Source organism: Strigops habroptila, chromosome 7 (assembly GCF_004027225.2).
Source record: "Strigops habroptila isolate Jane chromosome 7, bStrHab1.2.pri, whole genome shotgun sequence".
Classification (NCBI taxonomy): Eukaryota; Metazoa; Chordata; class Aves; order Psittaciformes; family Psittacidae; genus Strigops; species Strigops habroptila.
In genome coordinates this window covers 13,924,513-13,948,603 of record NC_044283.2, presented here as the reverse complement: position 1 = coordinate 13,948,603, position 24,091 = coordinate 13,924,513, and the positions used below count along the sequence as shown (strand labels likewise).

At 37.2% G+C, this 24,091-nt stretch overlaps 1 protein-coding gene across 2 annotated transcripts in view; it reads left to right on the top strand.

The window, feature by feature from the left end:
- The window catches only part of SLC2A9 (solute carrier family 2 member 9), a 109,212-nt gene that overhangs the window by 51,836 nt on the left and 33,285 nt on the right, over positions 1-24,091 (top strand). For both annotated transcript variants that reach the window (XM_030492846.1, XM_030492845.1), the window contains 4 exons: positions 2,219-2,406; positions 7,303-7,413; positions 18,007-18,108; positions 20,288-20,363. In XM_030492846.1, the coding sequence (XP_030348706.1) occupies positions 2,219-2,406; positions 7,303-7,413; positions 18,007-18,108; positions 20,288-20,363 (477 nt within the window). The remainder of the gene's footprint in view (positions 1-2,218; positions 2,407-7,302; positions 7,414-18,006; positions 18,109-20,287; positions 20,364-24,091) is intronic.

Sequence of the window (24,091 nt, the reverse complement as noted above, 5' to 3'; positions counted from 1 at the left end):
TCTAAGGGATTTTTTTTTTGCCTTGTACTTGGTAATTTTGGTAATTGCAGTTTTTTACTTCCTGCTCCCTCTAGAAATACAAGAAGCTCCCTTGTGCAGAAAAGACAGATTGCTTTCTTTTTACTTGACTGCACCTATATTTTTTACTTGGGTTCCCTAAAGTAATGCTGAGGATTTTAAGGACAGGAAAAATACAGAAAATCGTGCACTGACCTAATTTACGCTGGTAAACCAGATGCTTAAAAATCCAAGAGAATTTTTTCTAAGATGACTATGGTGATATACCATCTTTATCTGAATTTCTCCTTATCAGTGCTCTAATAATACTGAGGAAAGTGTAACTTAAGCATGAGACATTGACTTTAAAATACCATAGGCACACATTGTTCTAATTTTGCATTTCTCATCAGTTTCTTTAAATACATCACACTCATTTTAATGAGTGTTTAGCATGTCATTTAATAATAAATGGGCAGTGGCACAAGGGTGAAACTCAGCAACTTAAATTCTGGATTCTGAGGTCTGAATTTGTTAACTCATTTCTGACTGTAAGACCTCCATGAAAAGATAAATTTCATGCTGTTTCTGAGAGACTTAAAAATTCTGACCTCTCCTCCCCCCAGAGAAGAACTGGGCATCAGAATAAATTAATGTTATGAACTGACTCAACACCCAGAGGTGGTCAGTGTTCATCTCTTCAGAAAATCATCCTTCTTGTTAAGCAGAATCACATAGGGCCCATTAAAATGCAGTAGAAGTGCTAACTGCCTCTGAAAATCTTGGCCCAGAGCTTGAGTTTGTTTCATGTGCTGCCAGACTGGGAGCCAGGAAGAGTGTGCAGTGTTGAGCATTCACCAAAGGGATGGAGAGGGATGCTCTGAGGACACCACAGGTTCATTTTTGTTTACTATCCCTCATGATATTCAAATGACACTACTTGGCCTTTTCACCTACTGGGTAAAGTTAAAATTTTGTAACTTTGAAACCTAAATGGTGTCCGGTCATTTTAAATATGGCTAGTCAGTGTTGCTGTCTTTCTTGACCATCCAAGCCCTTTCTGTGATCCAGAAGATTGTATACATACTAAAAAATGTGAAGGTCATTTATTTATATGCAGTACTATGCAAAGCTGTGGATAAAAGAAAAAAATTGTTTGGTTCTTAGGAAAAGTAAATCAACTTAATCACTTAATAAAAATAACAATTTTAAATGACCTGCTGTGTAAAGGATTGTTTTTAGAGTTAGCATCCTGCTGGATCACAAAGCCTTGTTGCAGGGCTATGTGTAATGCCATTGTTTCTCTGCAGTCGTTCCAAGATGATGAGCATTTTAAACATCTCTTAAAAAGCCAACTGCTGGGGTATGTTCATAAGATTGTGATGAAGGTATCATCAGCATATACAGTAACTGTAAAACAAGGTTGGTGAAGATACACCACCTCAATTAGAAGGTATCACTTTGTAGTACATCTTGGAGGAGGTGTGAGATGGAAAGCTTTTATTATTCCCAGTGGTAGGATATCTCAGGAAGTCATCAATGTGCAATACTATAACACTAAATGGTATGTTTTTCTGGGGACACAAGGTTTGTTTCCTTACATTTGCAGGTAAATTCACTTCTGTGACTCCAGTGTTGACAAATAGAAAGTCTTGAACTGCTCTGGATTATTCTTTCTAATATTAATAATCTTGACAAAGTGAATTCTTGTCTATATGCTTGTAAAAACAAGGGGTAGTATGAAGAGTAGTAGCTATTCCTTCCAAATGTCTGCCTTTTCTTGGTTTACCAGACTTACTTATGTATTTACATTTATAACGTCTTTATGCTACCTATCTATCTCCAGCAATGCGGTTTGCTATATTGTTAGGCTGCAGAAGTAGCCAAGTCAAATAATGTTCAGAACTGCTTTGCTATTAAACCCTTTTTTCAGATTGCACAGGGTTTTGACTCTGCACTGGACCTTCAATTATATTATATAAGGAGACATCTGGTAGGGTGCCAAATAATTTATATTCTGGTTGCAGTTTCTGAGACCAATTGCAGGGATGAGCCTGTTCATAACCAGAGCAGAAAGACATTGTTGACAGAAAAACATTTAAGTTGTAGCCCATGCATGTCTCCTATTTTTGTCACACATTTCCATTTCTATGAAACAAGCCTGTTATAAATGCACATAGTGCCAAACATCTGTCCTAAAGTACATGTCCTCTCCTTATAGCGTTTCAGACCTTCCTTGGAAAAGATGACGTGTCACATGAAGTAGAGGAAGTTTTGGCAGAGTCTCAAGTCCAAAGAAACACCAAGTTAGTGTCGGTACTTCAGCTCCTGAGAACCCGTGCAGTGCGATGGCAGGTCATTACCGTGGTCATCACCATGGGCTGCTACCAGCTCTGTGGCCTAAATGCTGTAAGTATCCTTCTTCACGCCATGGCATCTCCTGGGGTGCTCTTTTCTTTCTTTTTAATACAAGGTTCATGCTGTATCATTCAGCAATCTCTATGACTTTCATTTTTGGCTGTTTCTTGTTAGTTGTGATTTTGTTACCCAGTTGTGGGAAGGTCCACAGAGATCTCTATTGTTTGTTGGGGGTTTTTAAACAAATAAAAGGAAGAGAAACCATGTTGTGTGGACTTTGAAGGAATATATGAAAAGGTAGCACAGATCAGCAATGAAAGTGTGTGCAGCTTCTGCTTCTGATACCCACATTCTTTGTTTCTGCTAAGTTAAGATCTGGTCTGATATGCCCCATGTTTGTTCATGTTAGGTAAACTTGGTCTTTTCAATAGATATTTCTGCTTAGATTAACTCAGTTCTGTACTTATAGAAGTCAGCAGAAGTTCCTATAAGTGATTTTAAGAGGTTTTACAGGGTGTTTGATTTTTGTTGTTGTTTCTTACATTGGAATAATTAGCTGTGCTTCAATATAGAAAGTAGAGCAAAAGAGGAAAAAAAGACACAGAACAGTCAATATCAAAAAGTCCTGTTGACCATTAAAGTGTCTGATGATATCAAAGTATCCTTTTTCATCTGTCTGAGCCTATTGCATCAGTTAGGAGAGGGTCACAGGAAAATTTAGGTTGGAAGGGCTCTTTGGAGGTCATCTGGTCCAAGACATGGCCCAGAGTAGGACTGACTGCAGGGCTGCTTCTGGCTACTGAGAGCATTCTACAGTCGAGCTAAGTAAGTCCAAGGGTGAAGACTCCACAATCTCCCTGGGCAACCTGTGCCAGGTGTTTTCACAACTTACACTGTGAAAGGAGTTTTCTTTACATTCAGCCAGAACATTCCTTCCTGCAGACTGTGACATCAGGCTTGGATGCTTCACATTGCACAACACAAATGTTCTCATGAAGCACCTCAAAGCAAAACAGGCTTTTATCAGAGTTCAAAGGCGTTCATTGCTTACACATATGAAAGGCAATACTATTGCTGCTGAAGGGAGCTCTCTGTGGCTTTGTGCATTACAGCACACTTCAGCTAGTTTCCCCCTCACCTCCTCCCCCCAGAGCTAATCAGTGATAATAAGTCAAATGCTTCTGATAAGACAACTAGTTCAAGCTTATCTCAGGTATCTCTATAGCTTTAAAACTCTTAATACAAAGTAATTTGTCCGAGACCATCTAAAAGATAAATGTAACTAGAACTCTGGTATATAAAATTTTTTAACAACAAAATACTAGGAGGGAACTGGAAGATTTTTTCATACTGTGGGTTAAACTATAAAAACGTTTGTATTGGTGGTATTTTCTTGCAATTGTAGGATTTCAGTGCTAATGACAGGCTATTTTGTTCCTCACTGTGGATACTTTTTTAAGAAAAGAAATAGAATTATCTTGTCATCCAGTCTTTCTAAGATTTATCAATGCATAGGTGAACTAAAAGGACACTTGCTGTAAGAAACAGACTGTTCACATAATAACGCACATTGCCTTAAAAAAAAAAAAAAAAAGGCCACGGCTAATTTTTCAGGGAAAATAGAAGAGTTTTATGGCTTTGAGGATATTTAATAGATGAAAGAAATTGTCCAGTATTCCAAGGCAGAACAAAGCCTCACTTGCTAGAGTGAGGGTGTGGGATAGTGAAATGTGTTCAGTCCAAAACAGATGCCAGAGTTATTTTAAAGTGCCATTATGTGGCCACTTTCTGAATATATGCCTCAGAAGAGCTATCTTTGTCAGGAAACCTGTGTGTTAAGTTGGCTGTTTCAAGCCTTACCATTTTTTTACTATTACTTTGATTCTATTCCCATGCTATGTAGCTAAACATGAAAAAAACAACAAAAAAAAAAAAAAATTCACACAAAATTTGTGTTCTGAAATTGATTATTTAAATAGTTAATAGTAACAGTTAATAGTAAACCCAAGTAAATTATAAGAGAAGTCAAGAGAAACAGCTGGGCCACTTGCTTAAGAGACCAGGTTTCAATTCTTTGTTTCTTTTGCATGGTTTTCCCGGCTGATGTTGCTCAAATCACCTGAACCTCAGAGATTAGAGGCAGGTACAGGTGTGACAGGTACTGCTGAACCCAGGTCTTGGTTTGCCTGACTGTGTCTGAAGTAACCTGTTGGGTGTGAGCCAGCATCAGCAAGGTTTAACTGGCTGTGAACACTTCCTTCTAACTCGTATCTGCCATCATTTGCTTTGCCTGTAGTGCCCCACTAATCAGTCTGGTCTTTTCCACAACTACCATCTGGGAAAGGCACATAGGAAACTTGAACTTCTTTCAGGCAAGAGCCTTGGGTCACCCTCCCGGGAAATCACCAACTGCCAGACTTCCGTAATCATCCTACTGGTATCTGAGAACACTTGCTTCCTGTTAAGGCTTTTACTTTACAATAAAAAATTGTTTTGCTTAAAAATAGTGTTTTGTGGATTTCCACAGAAATCCTGGTGAAGCCCTGATCATATTAAGGCATTCAGTTATAATGACGTACCAGGCAGTGTAACCTAAATTGACCTAAATAAATGAATCTAAGTTTGTCTGTTTTCATCTGATAAAATTTATCCATGACACATATGATCCATAATAAATTTATTCATCTTCCACCTTGAGCCAACAAAAAACATGTTAGAAAAATAACTTAAGTGAAAGAAGAAGTCATCATTAGCCTAGTAAGTTTACCTCAGTAATATCCTAGAGCAATGTATTTCCCTGTTTAATGATACACAGGCTGGAAAACGTTCGCTTTTACTGTTTCAAAACATGTACATCATATTAATTTTTACGCTAATTTATTTTTGTGCTGCTACAGAAACTAGTAAGTGAATGAACCTCATCCTGTCTTTGCTCTGCTAGTTTTTTAATCTGGCTGTGTTACCACCATTCTTACCCATAATGGTCAGTCATACTCCTCTATAAAACCACTTATGAAACATCTTATGTTCTAGTTGTTACATTTTGGCAAATTGCATTCAGGAGTTGTCTGATTAAGTGGCTCTTTGGCCTCTTTTTTTCTATTTCAAGGTCTTCAGATCTGCAATATCGACATCATTTTTATTAGCTCTATCTGCTATGCAAAACTGATATCAAAAATGAAATGCCTAAATTACATGGTTTCTGACTTTGATTGCATAAATTATTCAATCTTATAGTATGGAGAAATAAAAATTACTTTTATAATGCGTTTGTGTTACCTTGCTTTCCTTATATGCTCTGTAGGTGTATGGATGGTGAATAGGTTGTATTGGGTCCCAAAAAATTTATCAGTGGGCACAAACTTTTCAGAGGGACTTTGGAGCTGATCTTGGTTTTGCTTCGGTCAGTTCTGTGTCGACAGACCAATGAAATGCACAGTTAACATCAGTGCACGCTACATGAAGGCAGATTACTTCATATAGAGAAGTTTGCTGCTGTCACTTATTGTCCCTTCATCTATTCTGGTGAGACATGATGTACCAGCAGTAGGCATAAAAGTCTTCAGTCAGCTTCTCTTTATCTGTAAGGTGATGCAGTCGACTTTTTAGTCCTTGGTATTTTGTTTTCTTTTGCTTTATGTTAGATGAGTGGATTTTCTTTTTTGGACTGGGGCAGGCACCTTTGCTGAAGGGCCAGTTGGGCATTTAGAATTACTTTTGGTTTTACAGAGCTCCTGAATCAGTAGCTTGATGAATGAATATAACATACGTAATGTGCTGGAAGGAAGCAGGGGTTTCCTCATGCAATCAATACACTTCCATTCATCAGAAAAGCCTTTTCTTTAGCAGTGTTTGTCATGTGGACAGCATATGGGAAAAAATATCACTCCTACTTTTATGTTTAGTGCCATCATTATCTCTGGCTTTCAGTTTTTTTGTCACAGGTAATCAGCTGTGGTTTAGAACTTTATTTTCTTCTGATAGTCAATTGTTTCAGTTGGTTTTCATCTTCTCTAGTAAATCAGCTATCTTTCCTCTCTCCAGGGCAGTCTCTACTAGTTGCATGCTTTTGGCAGACAAAATCTTTGGCTAGGTCTTTGCTGTCACCTGGAGTCCAACATAAATATTATATGGTTTTCATACTTTATTTGTGTTGTGAATGGGACTCCGATACTTACCAGACTTGTTATTATAGAGTGTTACCACTACATATTCTCTCTCTGGATATTGTCACCACTGGATGTGTTTTTACTGACCAAATATGAACTACTTCCTCTAAGCTAGTAACCCTATGCTCCCTGTGTTTCTGTCCATTAATGACAGCTCCTACTAACCTATGTTTCATTTCATCCTAAAAGCAGCTTTTTACTTTTCACCAAGCAACTCTCACTCTAAAAGTATTTTTTCTTTCTGTTGATAATAATAAAGAGAGATTAGGGTGATGGCTTGACTGCAGATGTCCACACTGCAGTGAGGTTAGAGACAGCTCACAGCTCCTGTGAGAAAAGGAGCAGTTTCTGCAATGCCTTTCAGCATCGCTTTCCTGTTTTCTCCTGTCGTTACGTGCCATTGAAATATTCCATAAAGCCACTCAAAACAGCTTCTTAAGTGGTGTGACTCAGTTACCTGAAACCTATTTGTATCCCCTGGTTCAAGCTTAAAGTGAGTTTCTTTGATTTACTCCTAAAGTGAATTAAGCTAAATCAAGTTAAAGCTGTTTATAATTCTGCCTGGGTCTGCAAGCAGAAGTACAGCAGTGTTGTGACTAATTCACCTGAAATTTGCACCTTCCCTTCATTTGTTGTCCTGCCCAGCCCTCAGTCATGCGGGAATGCTCACTGTTTTAACAAGTCTGGTATGTGGCAGATCAGATGCTTGAAGTGAATACCAATATATTGTAGTTCAAGCCATAATGATTAACAACTTATTTTCTTCTCTCTAATACAGATTTGGTACTACACAAACAGCATCTTTAGTGAAGCTGGGATCAATCATAAGACAATCCCCTATGTTACTCTAAGTACTGGTGCTGTTGAGACTGTGGCTGCTGTTTTTTCTGTAAGTACGGTTATAAAAATCCATTTACATACTTGATATTTAAATTATTTCCTTATACAGGTTAAAATATAAATAGAATAATATGTTGAGGATTAAGTGTAATGCTTCATAAAGCAATTGAAAATATTATTTCTAGATTTAATCCTAAGAGACCAGTTGTGTGGTTTGGGATTTTTTTAAGAAGATGTTGTCTAGTTTTAGTTGTATAAAAGAAGAATGAAAAGTCTATATATCCTGAGAAGCTTTGTATGAGTGAAGAGGAAGAAGGCAGGAATAGAAAATATATAAAGTGATAACTCATAAATTATTTCACCCAGTAGAATGACTTTACCTGGTAGCAGTTTATTCACACCTCAGTGTCTTCTCATGTGCCTGCTGGGAAGAGGGCAGTGTTGCTGGAGAAGGCTGAGGCATAGTACAGCTAGGTGTGTTTAATGTGGATTGCAGAAACAGTCATAAGTCTTACTGGGCATGTTTTAATGAAGTGTTTTCAATAGCAGCCTATGACCAGTGAGGAAAATTCTTCAACCATTTGAAAACATAGGAGTAAATGTTTGTAACCCTGCTTGGTGCAAAAGTAAGCCAGCACCCTTACACAACAAGGTTGTCCCATGTTGTGTAAATTCTGCCCTTTTATACACTGAGGTCAAGCAGGCATCCTTTCATAACATGTGAGCTCCTGAGCAGGTCACATATCCTTGCTATGCACTGAACATAGAAGATGTTAGTAGAAAAAAGTATCCATGCACATCTTTTTTTTTCTTTCCTATTTCAACATGACTATATAAAAGAGAAATATAGTAAATGAGCAAACTAAACCTAAAAGTTTTAGTAGGTAATAAACAATTAATTGCTAAAGGAAATACATTTCTGTTTGCACTGTAATAAATAAGAAACAATGGGAGAAGTCTTTGGATTGAAAAGTTGCAAACAAGCAAATACTCCTTTCTTTGTTTGAATTTTTCCTTATCTTTATATATTCTATACCAACTGTATTTGCACAATACTGGACACACCAGACAGGCATTTTTAAATGTCAGAAAAATGGTTTTGGCAAAAAAAAAAATCCTTTCCAGTGGCAGAGAACTGCTTATGACCTACAAAATGTTAAATTAAATCCAGCCATCAAATATGTTCTCTTATAGTCTAGGACATAAGGACTCTCAAAGGTCACAAAGATCTTCTGCTGATCTTTCTGAATTTCCACAAATGTATTTCTGGTTTTTAATCACAAGGGCAATCTCTTTAATATGTGGAAATAATGAAGTATCGAAATTCCTACCTCCTGCAATTTCTTCTTTATGATACTGCAGAAATGCTTCTTTGTTTAAGATACATGTAAAAATAATACTGATAATTCTGTCAATGAGTTAAATGAAGAATACACCTCTCTTTTTGTGACATCAGATGAAAATTACATGGAAATGACACCATGATATTAAAGCCATTCTATAAATAGAGTCTGTCATCTCTTCAGTTTCTTCTGTGCTATCAGTTGACTTTGATACCATTTTGTGATTCAGAGCACACCGTTCATACATAATGCGGTGGATGTGCCTGCTTTGGTTCCTGGTATGTGTTTTAACTTATCCTATGCCCAAGAGGAGTGGTTTTAATACTTTTTCTGTTCAAGCTACTTCTTGTGCCTCTGGAAATAGTGATGTATCAGTATCTCTGCTCCCTTCAAATTTGCTCTTTCAGTTCAAGAGAAATGCTGCTCTGTAGCCTTAATTTTATTTCAGCGATCTTTATAAATGTTTCATTGCTGCTATTTAAAGGAATAACAACGTGAATTTGGGTGGGGCTTTTTTTTTTAATTGAAGGTTTTGCAGCTTTTCATTGCTACAAGTAACTTTCTCAAAATTTTTTTCATTCCTAGAAATAAGGATGGGGAATTTCCATCCACTTCCAACCTCCCTGTTGCTCTTTTTGCAGGTTTTTTTTTTTGTTTGTTTGTTTTGTTTTTATCTATTTGACAGCATTAAATATTAAGTCAGGTGCATATGTCTTATGTACTACCTGGAGGGAAACAGAGAAGAAGCAAGAGAAAGCAAGGGGACAATTTAGTTATCCTGGTATTTTTTTTTTATATATTGCGCTTGCTAGCAGAAACCAGATTTTACTTACAATAATCCCAGGATTTCAGTAGATCCTCCTACCAGTAATAAAGGTAAAGTTTTGGTCTTGTAAATGAAATAGCTATTGGAGAGGTCCGCAATGAAATAATGTACTATGTCTAATCATTATGCTTATTTTAGGTGGTCATGAGACTCTGAGCCTCAATAAGAATGCTCAGGTATTGATGAGCTCCATTGATGAGCCTCATATGAATGCTGAAAGAAAAGGTTGAAGAAGATATGTTTCATAGAGCTGCAAAATAATTAGGAGATAAAATACCATTCAAACTCTGGAAACATTTGAAAGTCTCCCTCTAATGTGTCTCCTGGGAGCAGCAGCATAATAGTAGTAGTGTTGGTCTGGTCCTTGAGGAACGACAAATAACATCCCATCCCTTTTATAGCTCCATATTGTCTCAGATCATTTGATATGCCTGCTAGTATCATGCTTTGTCTACAGCTCCATCCTTCTTCCTCTCTAGCAAAAGCCACATAAACAAGACATTAAAAAATTAAACACATGCATCATCATTTTCCTTTCATTCATATAATTTGGCTGCGACTCCTGCTTACACCATCACTTCCTAGTTTACTTCATGAAGTACCTGTGTTGTAACATTGCATACTTGGTGCCCTGGCTTCTCTCTGGGTAGACAATTTAAACTTTCTCTATGATTTTAGTTAGTTGTAGACTTCTTCACCTATGGTACTGAAGACAGATTCAGTTTAGAGGACTACCTACACAAGCTACTTTTTAATGAGAGAGCCCATTAATTTCAGTTTGCTTCTGAAAGTTTGGCGTCCTCTGGAATGAAATACTGAATAAATTTCCTACTCATAGATGTGTCACAGCAGTAAGTTAACCAACCTGATGCCGTGCTTCGAAGCATGATGGAATAAACCTAAATAATTCCCTGGCAAATCTGTGTTTATTAGAAGGCTGTTCTATAAATTCTACAGCAAGAGGACTGCACAAGCTTAGTTATTCTTTAGTAAGATTAGTTACTGTGGGGTTTTTTTGTAATTTTTAGTAACTGAGGTTAATGTAGTTGTTGTCTTAGTGGACAGAAAGAACAAATTGCCAGTGCCTTTCTTTGACAAGGCAACAGGCTGAATGGAAAGGAAGACCGGAGCAAACATAAGAAGGATTCCCTTCTGCCATGAAACCAGCATAGAATAAAAGGAAATATTATTCAAATTAAGCATCCCACGTCCAATTTTGCCACCTGTGACACCACATTTGGTCTTTATATAATGTTCACAAAAAGAGACTAGCTGTGACTATATTGAGAAGATTATGCCTGAAGCATTTTCCATAAGGTGATGAATCAAGGTGTTACTAATGTGCTTTCTAAAGCCTGTGACAGAGACAAGCTGTGCAAAGCCTGGAATGAGTTAAAATGCTGAATTATCAGTAGTAGACCATAAAAGAATATAGGAAGTCCTCTATTGCATCATACAGAAATCAAGGAAGCCAGCTTCCTTAGGTGAGATGATTTTATTCTGCTTTGGGATATTATGAGAAAGGGCTCTTTGACTTGTCTGTATTTCTTTTAATGTTGATAGATTTTAATATACAAAGGGGCATGGCACATCTTAAAACAAGGGTACTCCAGACACTTCAGTAGGTGTTCTCAGTCCTAACACATTTCCTCCATGGTATCCAAAGAGTAATGCAAGATATATCTATTGAAACTCTGTGGCCTCACTGGGGTCAGAACAGGAAGAAATATATTCCAGTGACAGCCAGTGGAAAAAATGCAGTGACAAATACTTTAATCTTGAGGGTTCACAAGAAGCTTTGATATAGTCCGATTTTTAGTGAGACTTTTCATGCATTCCATGCGGTGTTCACACCAGATCAGTCAACCTTCATCTACCCATAATCCCCAATAGACTGTCAGTAGACGAGCAGAGGAATCATTATATGATTCTATGACAATGCAAGAATGGGGCAAACATGACATTTTCCCCTTTTGCTTCCCTCACCCTGACAAGCTGTTGCTCAAGGAGTACCAGAATTAAGAGGTAATATCTTGGCCTGTAATAGGCTGGATAGAATTTTTTCTTTGAATTTTCAACTTTTGTTGGCATCCTAAGGCCAGTGAATTTCAGTTTTTCTTAAATGTTATATTAAAAAGTCCATCATGTTGAGACTAAAGAATATAAAACACAGTAGATGTGGGCTGGATGAAATTGTAACAGTGTGAATGCCCAGCTCGCTGCAAAACTATTCTTAGAGAGTGGCTATCCAAACTTCACTGTCATACAAAGATATCGAGTAAGATTCTGTGTGGTTTGTTCTGGGTCAATTAATCATAAAAATATCCATTAATAATATGGGAGACTTTACAAAGAGCCTTTTATAACCAACTGTGTCATCCAAACTCTCCGAATGGAGGAGCTCAAAAGTCACTGTATCGGACAATATGTAATCAGAAAGAATCAGGAGTAGAAAAGAGATTCCAACCAAACAGCTTCACAGACTATGGTATTTGACTCTCAGAGTGCATGTGGGCACATTTGCACTGCAGGGTGAATCACAGAGTGTGACTGTGTTAATACATTAACATTATTCCTTCTTAACCATAGAATCATAAAATGATAGAACGGTTTGGGTTGGAAAGGACCTTAAGATCAACCCCCCTGCCTTGGGCAGGGACACCTCGCACTAGAACATGTCTCCCAAGGCTCTGTACAACCTGGCCTTGAACACTGCCAGGAATGGAGCACTTCTTTGGGCAACCTGTTCCAGTGCCTCACCACCCTCACAGTAAAGAACTTCTACCTTATATCTAACCTAAACTTCCCCTCTTTCAGTTTAAACCCAATACCCCTTGTCCTATCGCTACAGTCCCTGAAGAACAGTCCGTCTTCGGCATCCTTGTAGGCTCCCTTCCGATATTGAAAGGCTGCTCTGAGGTCTTTACACATCTCCAATCATTTTATTTACACTTGGGCTTTTGGATAGACAAAGATTATGTATGTTGAAGCAACCACATAGCGCGTTCCAGCATAAAAAGTCTCCTTATGAAGGTCTACCTTCTAATGCCACTTCTAAGACCTAAAGTATAGTGGGTTAAAGACTGCATTTATGAAGTACAAGTCCTTCTGCAGGATATATTCAGAAACTGAAAGCTTTAAAGACATATCTCCTGCTGTTGAGCATTTTTTAAAAAGTGGGTTTGAGTAATTTTTCCCCCAATCTATTCAAGATGATCTGCATCAGGGCATTCAAATGCCATTGTTGTTAGAAAATAAAGCAACAGCCACAATAATCTGTCAAAGACCGTGGTCAAGATCCAGTCTAGCTTTGATTACATGAACCTGACACAAACTTAATGCTTTCAACAAATAAATCATTAACAGAAGGAGCTTTGCTTTAAAAATATCTACAATTTACTGAAGGGACATAATAGGAATAAGGTAATGGGATTTTTTTGTGCTGCCCTAAGGGTTGTTCCCAGACACTGCTGACGCAAAAGCAGCCCGCTAGAGTGAATTCCTGCATGGGCTGTCTTTGCCTTGCTGGTCTGGAAGGAGTCGAGTATGGAGAGAATGGAGAATTCCTCTTTGGTGAATGGAAAACTTCACTGCCAAGTGAAGCTGATTAAGGATGCTTCACTGCAAATTAGTTCAGACTAACCTTAGAAATTTAGCAGTCAGTTTCACCTTTTGCTGATAGTAATCCACAGCCTGGCACCTACAGAAGATGAGTAGCATCTTACCCTGTTGTGGTGTTAGCACAGATACAGGCAAACTGATGTGCGAACAGGGTAGGCACAGATTTACTTAAGGCTTGTGCTTATGTAGTCAAACTTGGTGCTAGGTCTCTAAATTCCGTATTTATATAAAATAGTCCATGTCTTTGTTTTATAAGTGTATAATTCATACAGTAGAAAACCAGATATACATAAAAATATAAATTAAAAAAAAAAAACAAAACAATTTGTAACACTCAGTCTTCTGTTCCTCTTCTCTTCCTGGATGCAAGATACTACACATTGTGTCATAAATAGACCTGACAGAGATATAAATGTGATTATCCATTTTAATCCTGCTATTTAAAATGGAAATAACACAGAGTTATCTTGTCACATTAATTCTGAATCTCGACATGTCTTACTCAGACCTATATCCAAAATAGATGGGAAAAAAATGTGGTTACTCTTTGACACGAGCATATAGTTCAAACTGCCTTACAGAGCTGAGACATCAAGAAAATCTAATAGTGTTTTCTTAGTAAAATTTAGGGCCAGGGAATAAGTATGGAATATTATTCAGTGACCTCCCATTTGGGCTGTAGAACTTGCTTACACATTCATTTTACCCAGAGAAGCTTGTCTGATCTTCTTTAATGCACTCTGCTTTCATTATGTCAGCTGCAGCATCTGCAGCTGACTCAAGTGAAAAAATTGACATTTGCTTTTTTAACTTTATTCACAAGTATTTCCTGCCAGTCTGCAGTGACTTGTGTGAACTGTTAACCTAGTTTGCATATCAGTTACCTTATTATCACCAAATATTTGTATTGAGAGAATACTGGTTGCAATATTTTTTTTACACATTTTCAGTAATTTACCATGACTGGGTATAGGCTTCTCCAAATGCGTGTTTATGATCACACATAAACACATATCAGCCTACACAATTTGGCAAATAACTCAGTGTGCTATCACAGAAAACAGTTAAGATTCTTTTTTTTTTTTTGGCTGCACTTGAGCATATACTGAATTTCTTGTTATGTCATTTACTCTACCATATAGTATATTTTGACTTGTTATAGGTCTTGTAACATATATAACATATATACAACATGTTGTAACAGTTACCAGCACATAGCAGAACTATAAGTACTTGAAAACTAGTGAATCATCTTCAATTTCTTATGACTCATAAGCATCTTAGTGGGTTTTGCAAGTTAATGAGTTTTGGATTTGTATAATCATAAGTAAAAATGAAGTTGTTTTCTGTTTATAACCTCAAAACCAGTATTTTTTCACCAAATTCACTGTTGTAGAAGACATGTTAGACCTTTCTTTTTGAGTATTTACTGAAACTTCAGGGTTTAACTGAGCTTTTTTTCCATCAAGAAAAGGTGAACAAACAATTCAGCAGAGAGATTTGAAGTCCTGAAGTATTGTCATAGGTTTTCTTAAGAAATCCTCAAAAATCAATCAAATTTTAGTTAGAAATACTGTAGACCTAAGCAGCTTGACAGACTGGTTGTTAAAGTATCTGTGTGCTTTAAACGATCCAAAAAACGTTTTTGGCCTTGATGAAAGATGGTGCCTCCTAAGAGGCTCTTCTCTTTGTGGTTTGGCTCCCAGTTAAACAACTTTGATCAGCCAAAGGGCTCTGGAATACTTCTGCATTGCCTCCTGACCAGCAAAGCCACAGACTCATGTCCTTCCAAACACACATGCTGCCTTTAGTAAGACCACAGCTTTGTAATTTATAACTAGCTAGGGAGCGTGATTTTGATTGTTGTGCTTGGCTTCTCATGAGCTTGATTCTGTGTAGTATCCCATTCCAGCAGAGACTGGTGTGCCTCATTTGATTTTGTGCCATAAGCAGATGATGTGTTTTGTTGGTCTGGAACTAGTAATACAAGAGGTAGGCCACAGATTTGAACAAATTGGAGCTGTTCTTAGCTTTAAAATGGAAGTAGGCTTTTCTCTCCTTATAACTGTGCAAGTTAATCTTGTCTAATTGAGAAACCTTTCAAGTCTCTATTTCCTAGATTTAGTCAGTGTACTTAACTTCATATCAACTTTGGAAAGGATTATAGGATTTCCAGCAATTCTGAACACATCATAGTGTCGCTGTGGAGAAAGACAGAATTCCTGCTTATTTTTTCCAGTGACCAAAGTTGGTCCATTCCATAAATCACAAGAAATGTCACCAAGAATTGTAACTGCAAATTCTTTGGGGCAGAAATTGCAGGGAATACCCAGAAGCTGAAAGGAAGGAACTTTAGTGAAAGTTCCTCATTGTTACTGTATTAAATAAATATCAGCGATGAATGCTTGGGAAACCTGGCATCAGCTCAGAGAAAAGAGTGATTACACATGGGTTTGCTTTATTTCTTCCCAGATTGTTTCTGAGTAAAAAAGAGTTTAAGTATATTAAAAAACTACTATTCTCTTCTGTGTAAAGGATATGGACCCACAGATCTGCTGTAAAAGTATCTGTGCTTGGCTGGTCTCAGTGAAAACTGAGAGGGCCTCCCCAACCAACCTAGATTTGTCCAAATATGTCCGCACTACTTATTCTCAGTGTACGTAGACACAAATGCATACATATGTCTTTTCAGAGGACTTAGTCCAAACTGTCCTCCCTTATGACGATTTGCTTTGCTTTGAGCTTTACAACCAAAACCTATCACTTTTTCCCATGTTTTGCTCTGAGTGAAGGGCATCTCTGAACTTTTTCCCCTCTAAGAGGGGATTCATCCCTTACCCTGTTTTAATAAAAAACCCACCAGCTGGTGTAACACCAAGACTGTTTAATCATGACCACCAATACAGAATTGGAAAAAAATATGAGAAATTTTCTGGTATGTCGAATTACATCTTCAACATCTATTGCTGAATGTGTAATTCATATCAAATTACATGAGAAGCATCTGTTGCAGAAGTCTCTGTCTTCTTATAGACCCATCAGATGACTTTTCTTCCCTCAGAGCCATAAAATATGTCCCTTGGTTACGTATGTGTGGCCACGTGTGTTTGAAAGATGGATTCTTTAATCATAGTGGAAAATACCTGACATCTTGTAGAGGTTTCGACAGTGCAGCAGTTGCAGTTTTGAAATATTTGGACCTCATAAGCACAATGTCAAATATTGATAACATCAGTGCAGGTCTATTTTAAGCATGGCTCTGAAATAAATTCTATTATGGAAGCTGTGGAATCTGTCAAAATGAATATATCTCCATATTTAAAGAAATAAAGAATGCTAAAGCTCGTCCCAGATTTGCTTTCTGTGTTCTGCAGCATCACAGTGTGCATCTTTGGTGTGGAAGTCCAGCTTGGCAGGGTGCTGGGTTGGCGTGTTTTAAAGCCTGTCCTAAAATCTCCTGTTGAACCCGATGCTGTGGGAGAAGTGCTTGCTGCACAAGCAATTTCTTCCCTGGATGACTTTGTCGTTTCCTTTAGTGCATGTCTTCTCGACACTCACAGTGGAAAGGTGCCCATCACCACACAGAATTAAGGGCCTTACTCCAGATTTCATTTTAGCTGTTGATTTTATCTTTTGCTCAAAGCATGTGTTGAAGGTGGATTTTAGTCTCCAGTGAATAGCAACATGGCAAACAGTTGTGTGATTCTGACTTTGACTTATTTGAAGTGGTACATTTCAGGCTTTGTATAGTCGTTTAATCCTTCTCACATGAAAGCCAACTGTAATTAGTAATTATAGCAGTTATCAATGAGAATAGTACATCAACTGTCATGACCTAAAATAGATATTGGCCTAATTCAATGAGTCAAACTAACATTGACTGTCTCATGCTACAGCTTTTCAAGAAAATCTTCATTGTGTTCTTCTCTATCACATAAGTATTCAGATTTTGTGATTGCTTTTAATAAAGTTGATTTATCTTCAGGACTTCAATATAAATTCAGAATCTGCTTGAGTGCACAAGTATCAGTGTTACAATCACTTATCTGAGCAGTTTTCTGCTGGGTGGATTTCTTATAGCTGGATATTCTTATTACATTAAATATCCAAAATCACGACTAAATATTTCTTCTGTGTTTGGAGAAAAAAGAAATTAAAAATAAATTTTAGATTAATAAAAATCTAATCTATACTAAAAAGCTTTTGATCTTACTCTTGAAACCTTTTAAACTTAAATTCAGAGAGATGTTGAAATTAAGAACAGTCAAAATGCAAAAAACAAGGGACTGTAATTTGTTTCAACATTTTGACACTTACAAAAGAAATATTCTAAAAACATTATTATAGACATTTGGTGCAAGTTGGTAAGTAATTCAATCAATGTACAATTATTTATGCCCTGAAAAAAAAAATCAAGCTTCACATAGTTATCATCATGCTAATTGTTTTCTACAGCTAATATACAATGTTTGTTTTATTATTAAATTGTTGCACAAGAAGTTAAATGTCATGGTACTAATCTTGAATTTAGCAGTTGCACATTTTTCCTACCTATATGTTTATGTTTGTTCTGTAGTAGGAAATCCAGGCATAAAACTAATACTAAGTACTGCTTTGATGGTTTCCTAGTTTTTTCAATGGTCTCAAGTAAGGATGCTGTGCTGACTTGTTTTTTTGAAGAAGTTGAATTGTGGAAGAACACAATTACAAACACGTGATAGCTGGTACATAGTAAAAAATCAGCTCTCGTAGTTTTATTTTTAATGATCATATTTATTTGGAGAACGTGTTGCATGGTCTGAGTTCTACAGTGTTTTATCAAGAAAGTAAAATGCTGCTTTTTGTTTTCCAGGGCTTGGTTATTGAGCGGCTCGGACGCAGACCTCTTCTCATTGGAGGTTTTGGATTGATGGTTGTCTTCTTCGCAGTACTTACTGTCTCTCTGACTTTACAGGTAACACCATGGTCGCTCCATGTTTTTACTCTCTCTTTTGCCTATTTTAAACATCAGGTGCTTGATACCAGTTTGTCTTGGCATTCCTACATAAGCCAATCCTTTTAATCAGTTTGGCATAAGGATTGAAAGGTCTGCCTTTTGCTTGTTTATGAATCTGTTAGTTTCAAAGCACTATGGTCAGCCGTAGCAGCTTTTACATTAAAAAGCCATATGGGCTTTGTCACATTCAGTCCCCTTAACTCAAAGACTCATGCATATCATGAACTATTACAAAGACAATTTTACCTATAGTTGGGTAAATAGTTTACCCATATTTCGTGTTTTTATCTTTGTTTGTAATGCAGTCTTCTTGAGATTTCTTTCATACTTTATGTGTCATCCTTATTCTTAGGTTTGAATGTTTTTTCCCAGTAAGAAAAAATTTCCATGTTTGCTGCTTGTTTCAAGTTACATTTCTGATATTTTTATTGAAAACGGAAAGACTTCACATTACGTTCTCAGGTGTTAATAGCGAAAAGTTCCCCAGCTATTTCAAATGGTCAGAGGAGGATTACTAAACCAATCTAAATACTGACCCTGAGCCATTTTTCCTTGCTTAGCTTCCATTTCCATAACAATGCATTTTCTTTCTGACCTTCAAATCTTTTTGGCTGAAGAGAGTCAGTAAGTTGGTTTGACTAGCAGGTGTATGCCACACCATTGCAAAGTTTTATTTGACTTTCTGGTATGTACCACACAATAAAGCTTTACTTCACGTACCTGCCATGACAGCTAAAAGACAGCTCTCGAGAAGAGAGATGCTATTGCAAGTTTTGTATGCTGAGTGAAAAATTCTCTTCCAAGTCTTTTAAATTCTAGTTTGATGCCGGAGGATCTTCAGCTTTTGTAAACCTCTGAAGTCTGGGTGCATTTCAGTTTTACTTCCACTCACAAGTGTCTCAACCTGTTAACTATTACAGATTTGCTTTGAACAAAGGACCAGGGTACAAATAGGCTTGATCTCAGAGAAATTTGTATTTATTTCATATTTGCACCTGCTCTCAGTGCCTTTACAGATCTGCATTCTGGTGAGAATGCCAGAATGCATAATTCTGATAGATCTACAAGTCTCTTGGTTAATGTTAATGCCTAGGAGACCATGTCCTCCACATAACTAAAAGAATAATCCAGACTGGAAGAAAAAAAGCATTGTAAAATGAGGTTTTATTTAACACTGAAATAAATAAATACCTATTTTAGCAAGTATATTTTTACAGTGTCATTCAAGGTAATATTTTGTGATACTACAGTTACATGTATCTTAACTTTGCAAAAATAGTAGAATTCTAATAAAAGTGGCATTCACATTTTGCTGATAGAAAAAGCCCACTGATGAAGACAGAAAGGAATGCGAATTCATGGGTGCTTCCCATCTGTTATTATTATTGTTATCAAGCATTCACATACATGATTAAGAAATAGTGTCCAAAAAACTCAATAGAAATTGCTTATTGTACTTCAAGTTCCTATTCTTTAGAGGTCCAAATAAAGAAAAATCTACTTAAAAGTAGAAAAAAGTATTACCTTGCGAGGAAAACAGTTCATTCCTTTTTCAATTACCTTAAAGAACCATTTATAGTTTGTTCTTTTTTTCCCTGTAATTGTTGTTTGCGCACACGGCCCTCCTTGCCTGCAAAACCAGATTACAGCTAAAAATCCCTGGACTGTGGCTTTCTCATGTTTTGCTAAGGTTCAGATACAGCTGTCGTGTCTAGACTTCAACCCAGCCTTTAACTGGTGAACTTTGAAGTTCTATGAGCCATCATAGTTGCTGTTTTTCAAACATGACTGAAATAACCAAGGAGGATAGAGATGCCAAATCTGTTCAATGGAAAGAAAAACTGTTTTCCAGGTTGGCTTGAACTTTAGCACAAGTAGCTGTGAACGTTCGGAATTGTGACTTCTGTGGTGAAAGGGTTTGTCTAGTGTTTCTCTACAGGGATTCCACAGAGACCAAGGCCCTTAATACAAATAGTCTAATAAGGTTCTATAGAAATACTGTGATTTTCTAAAGTAATCCTTGACTAAATTCTGAAATGGATAAAGAGTTGTGGAAAACACTATCTATTATTTGTGATTCTTTTAATATTGGTGATATGTACAATGCACTTAATGTAAATGTCTTGTATCTACCCAGAAAACCGTGCACTGGCTTCCTTATCTCAGTATATTTTGCATCCTTGCAATCATTGCATCGTTCTGCATTGGACCAGGTATGTCTATATTTTTTTCATGGTTTTTTGTACATCAAAGCACAGGTATTTTTACACTGGCAATATTTTAACAAATCACTTGTAGGAAACTTCACTTTACCCATATCTGAAGACCACAAGGGCTCCAAGACAGTAAAAAGTGACAGCAACAGAAAGTGATAGCAATATTCTTGATAAAAACCCATGTACACGTGTATTCCCACTTATGTGTTAGCATAATTGAGAACTAGTGCCTAAATTGCAATCAGTACAAAATTATAATGTTGGCTGTTATTGCAGGATTGCTATTCTTTTTTATACCTATAAAAACCACTCAGACTGGAAGCTGTTTTATTTATCAGTGCTTATATTAGCAGTCAAAGCTGGTAGGAGGAAAATGGGACACTGGCGGAAGGGGAGGAAGGGGACAGTTGTGTGTTTTTCCATTCTTCTCTTCCTTTCCAAAGATAGAGAAGCCATGTGCAAGAGGGTTTACATGTGCCAGAGGGTTTACATATAGTCTCTTAGGAAGATGATAAAAAATGTGGATGTACTGATGGTGGAGCTGCTTCTTGTCTGACAGTTCTCTACTGATTGTATGCATTTCAGATCTGACGGCCACAGGCAACTGCTTCTGTAGGTTGCAATGAGTTTATCAGGGCTGTTTTCCCAGCCTAGTTTTGATATCTTAGAGATGAATGCAGCTTTATAGACAATCCAGTATTCACAGGTTGTAATTTTTATATTTCATTTTCTTTAACAAGGAACATGTTTAATGTATAAAAGAGAAATAAAGCCAGACCTTTCTTGGAAGTGTAGAATGAAAAGACAAGAGCAACAGTGAAGTCTCAGCGAGGGCAATTCTGACTGGATAGAAAAGAAAAAGCTTGATACCGAGAGTGGTTAAGCACTGGAAGACTTTGCTTAAGGAGGCCATGAAATGTCCATCCTTGGAGCTATTCAAAACTCGCTGGACAAGTTCATGAGCAACGGTCCCTGCTTTGACCAGAGGCTGAACTCCAGATGTCCCTTACAACCTGAATTTATCCTGTGATTCTAATTGCATCATATCTTTGGAAAACGCAGCTTAATAGATATGCAAATATTTGCCTGAGTGTAGTATTTCTCTAAACAGTATTGTTCTAGCTTTCAGGTACTTGATCAGAATTGGATCCTACAGTTATCAAATAATGAAATGTTAACAAAAATTATTTGCAGATAGGTAAAGAGGAATTTAATCCAAATTCAATTCTCCTACATAATAAGATGTCAAAACAGTGCTTAAATTTTTACATATTCTCTTCCAAACTGTTCTCCACAAAAAGGGGAAAAATCAGCTGCTTTCAGGGAGTTTTTTTACAGTTGTTTAGCTGTAAACCTGAAAGTAAGGTTTTTGTAGGCTTCTGTTCCCCTGAGCTTTCAGGTTTTTCATGCACCATTTATTGCCTCTTTTTCTTTGTGAAGAGTGACATTAAACATTAATCAACTGTTTGTACATCTTCACCACTAAAGTGATCTAATTAATTGATTGTGGTTTATTTTGGGAAAGAGTTGCTGATGTTTTGTGTGACTAATGAAACATTGCTGTAATTCTGTGGATCCACTTTTGGAAAAGCTGAGGAACAATTACACTGCTTTAGAGGAAAATTGGGAGAAGAACAGAATAGTCCTTTTCCCCTTGCTTCTGGGAAAATAGTTTGTCACTAATCTCTGTGCTTATTCCTTTGCATATGGTAGCTGACTGGAGAAAATCAGTCAAGCAGGCTCCACTAGGGTCATTAACACATTTAATGTTGGACGGTAGGTGGCCTATGAAGACTGTTCTTCCTCATCTCTAGCTCTTCTTGCAAGGCAAATTCTGCAAAAGGGCTTGCTATCCCCTTGTCATTCTGTAAGGACAAATCTCAGGTTTAACCAAGTCCCTAGAATTGCTGACATATGTTTCTTAGACTTTTTGAAAGAAGAATTCCGTGGAATAGAACTGCTCTTGCATTTGAATGCCTAAGGAAAGTGAATTTTTGTTCATGTCTTGAAAACTTCCCTCCCAGTGTTTTAAGTAGCTCAAACAGTTTAAGTGCAGCTACTTGCTACATCTGCCTTTGTTTTTTCTAAAAAACCTCAGTTGAAACAAATTGTAATTTTTTCCATATTAAAGACGTGTTCCACTGATTTTTGGAACTACAGATCAATATATTCTCACATGTTATACTTTCAGCATATTAAGAGTAACCCTCCGCATTTCCCTTTCAACTCACCATCCTTCAGAATGGATTCTGGGTTTCCTCATTTAGCTTCTTTACTGATGCTATTCAGGATTTTGTGTTGTACTTTGTACTCTCTTTGGAGTAAAGTGTTGCAGATGCATGCAAGCTTTTGTTTTATATTACTTACTTGCTTCCTACAGAAATTCTTTAAAATTAAAGCTCCTTTTATGTTTTTCACCAGATTCATTGGTTTTAAAGGCAAAGAACATTAATAATGTACCAGTAGCTGCCTAGTTGGCCTCTCACCCTTTCCTCTGTACATTTAAATATCTGAAATACCTGAGTATGGTGGGAATATCTCAGTAGCACTGAACATTGATTTTCTTTTTATGAAAATTTTGGTAATTGGCACTTCAGCTGTTGAGAAGAAGTTGTGAAGAATCATATTCTGATTCCTCTGTAAATCAATAGCAATATTTTAGCTCGCTTTAATGGGGACAGATTTATCTTCAATGAAACTCCTCTGTTCTGTATAGTGGGGTTTAGGAGATCTAAACTACCTTCCTACCTCTTAGCTGGGAGCAGTTCTCTTTCAAAATAGCTTTCATACCTTTCTGGTCAGCAAAAGGGCTTTTCCACAACAAAATTAATGCATATTTTTATTATTAAGTTTCAGATTTTTAATGTTTTTAGCCTTTTGTAGACATCACGAGTGTCATTTGTTTGTATTGATTAAGCAGGTACTATTGTCATGGTATTACTAACACTCAGTATCTTATTAAATTCCTCCTGTAATTATTTAGAGCATTTCAGCATTTTTCAGAGTAAACCCGCAAGGTTTGTAATGATTCTGTAGGTACAGATCTTAATGTTGGTTGAAGTCAGTTTATGTTCATTGAGCTGTTGGTGCTTGTAAGAATTATCCCATCTTCTTGTGGTTTAAGCCCAGCTGGTAACTCAGAACCATGCAGCTGCTCGCTCACTCCCCCCCTTCCTCCTCCCCCTGCTCCCGGAGGCATGGGGAGCAGAATCGGAAGAATGTAACTCCCACGGGTTGAGATAAGAGCAGTCCAGTGACTAAGGTATGATACAAAATCACTACTGCTACCATTAATAATAGTAATTATAAGGGAAATAACAAGGGGAGAGGATACAATTGCTTACCACCCATTGACAGATACCCAGCCCGACCCGAGCAGTGATCTGGGCCTTCCGGGCAACTCCCCCTGGTTTATATACTGGGCATGACGTGCCGTGGTATGGAATACCCTTTTGGCCAGTTTGGGTCAGGTGTCCTGTCTCTGCTTCCTCTCGGCTTCCCCTCCTCCCTGGCAGAGCAGGAGACTGAGAAAGTCCTTGGTTGGAGTAAACATTACTTAGCAACAACTAAAAACATCGGTGTTATCAGCATTGTTCCCAGGCTGAAAGTCAAAAACACAGCACTGCACCAGCTACTAAGAAGGAGAAAAATGACTGCTATAGCTGAACCCAGGACATGTCTGAAAGCAGTAAATAGCATGAGAAATTAAGGTTATAAAAATACTG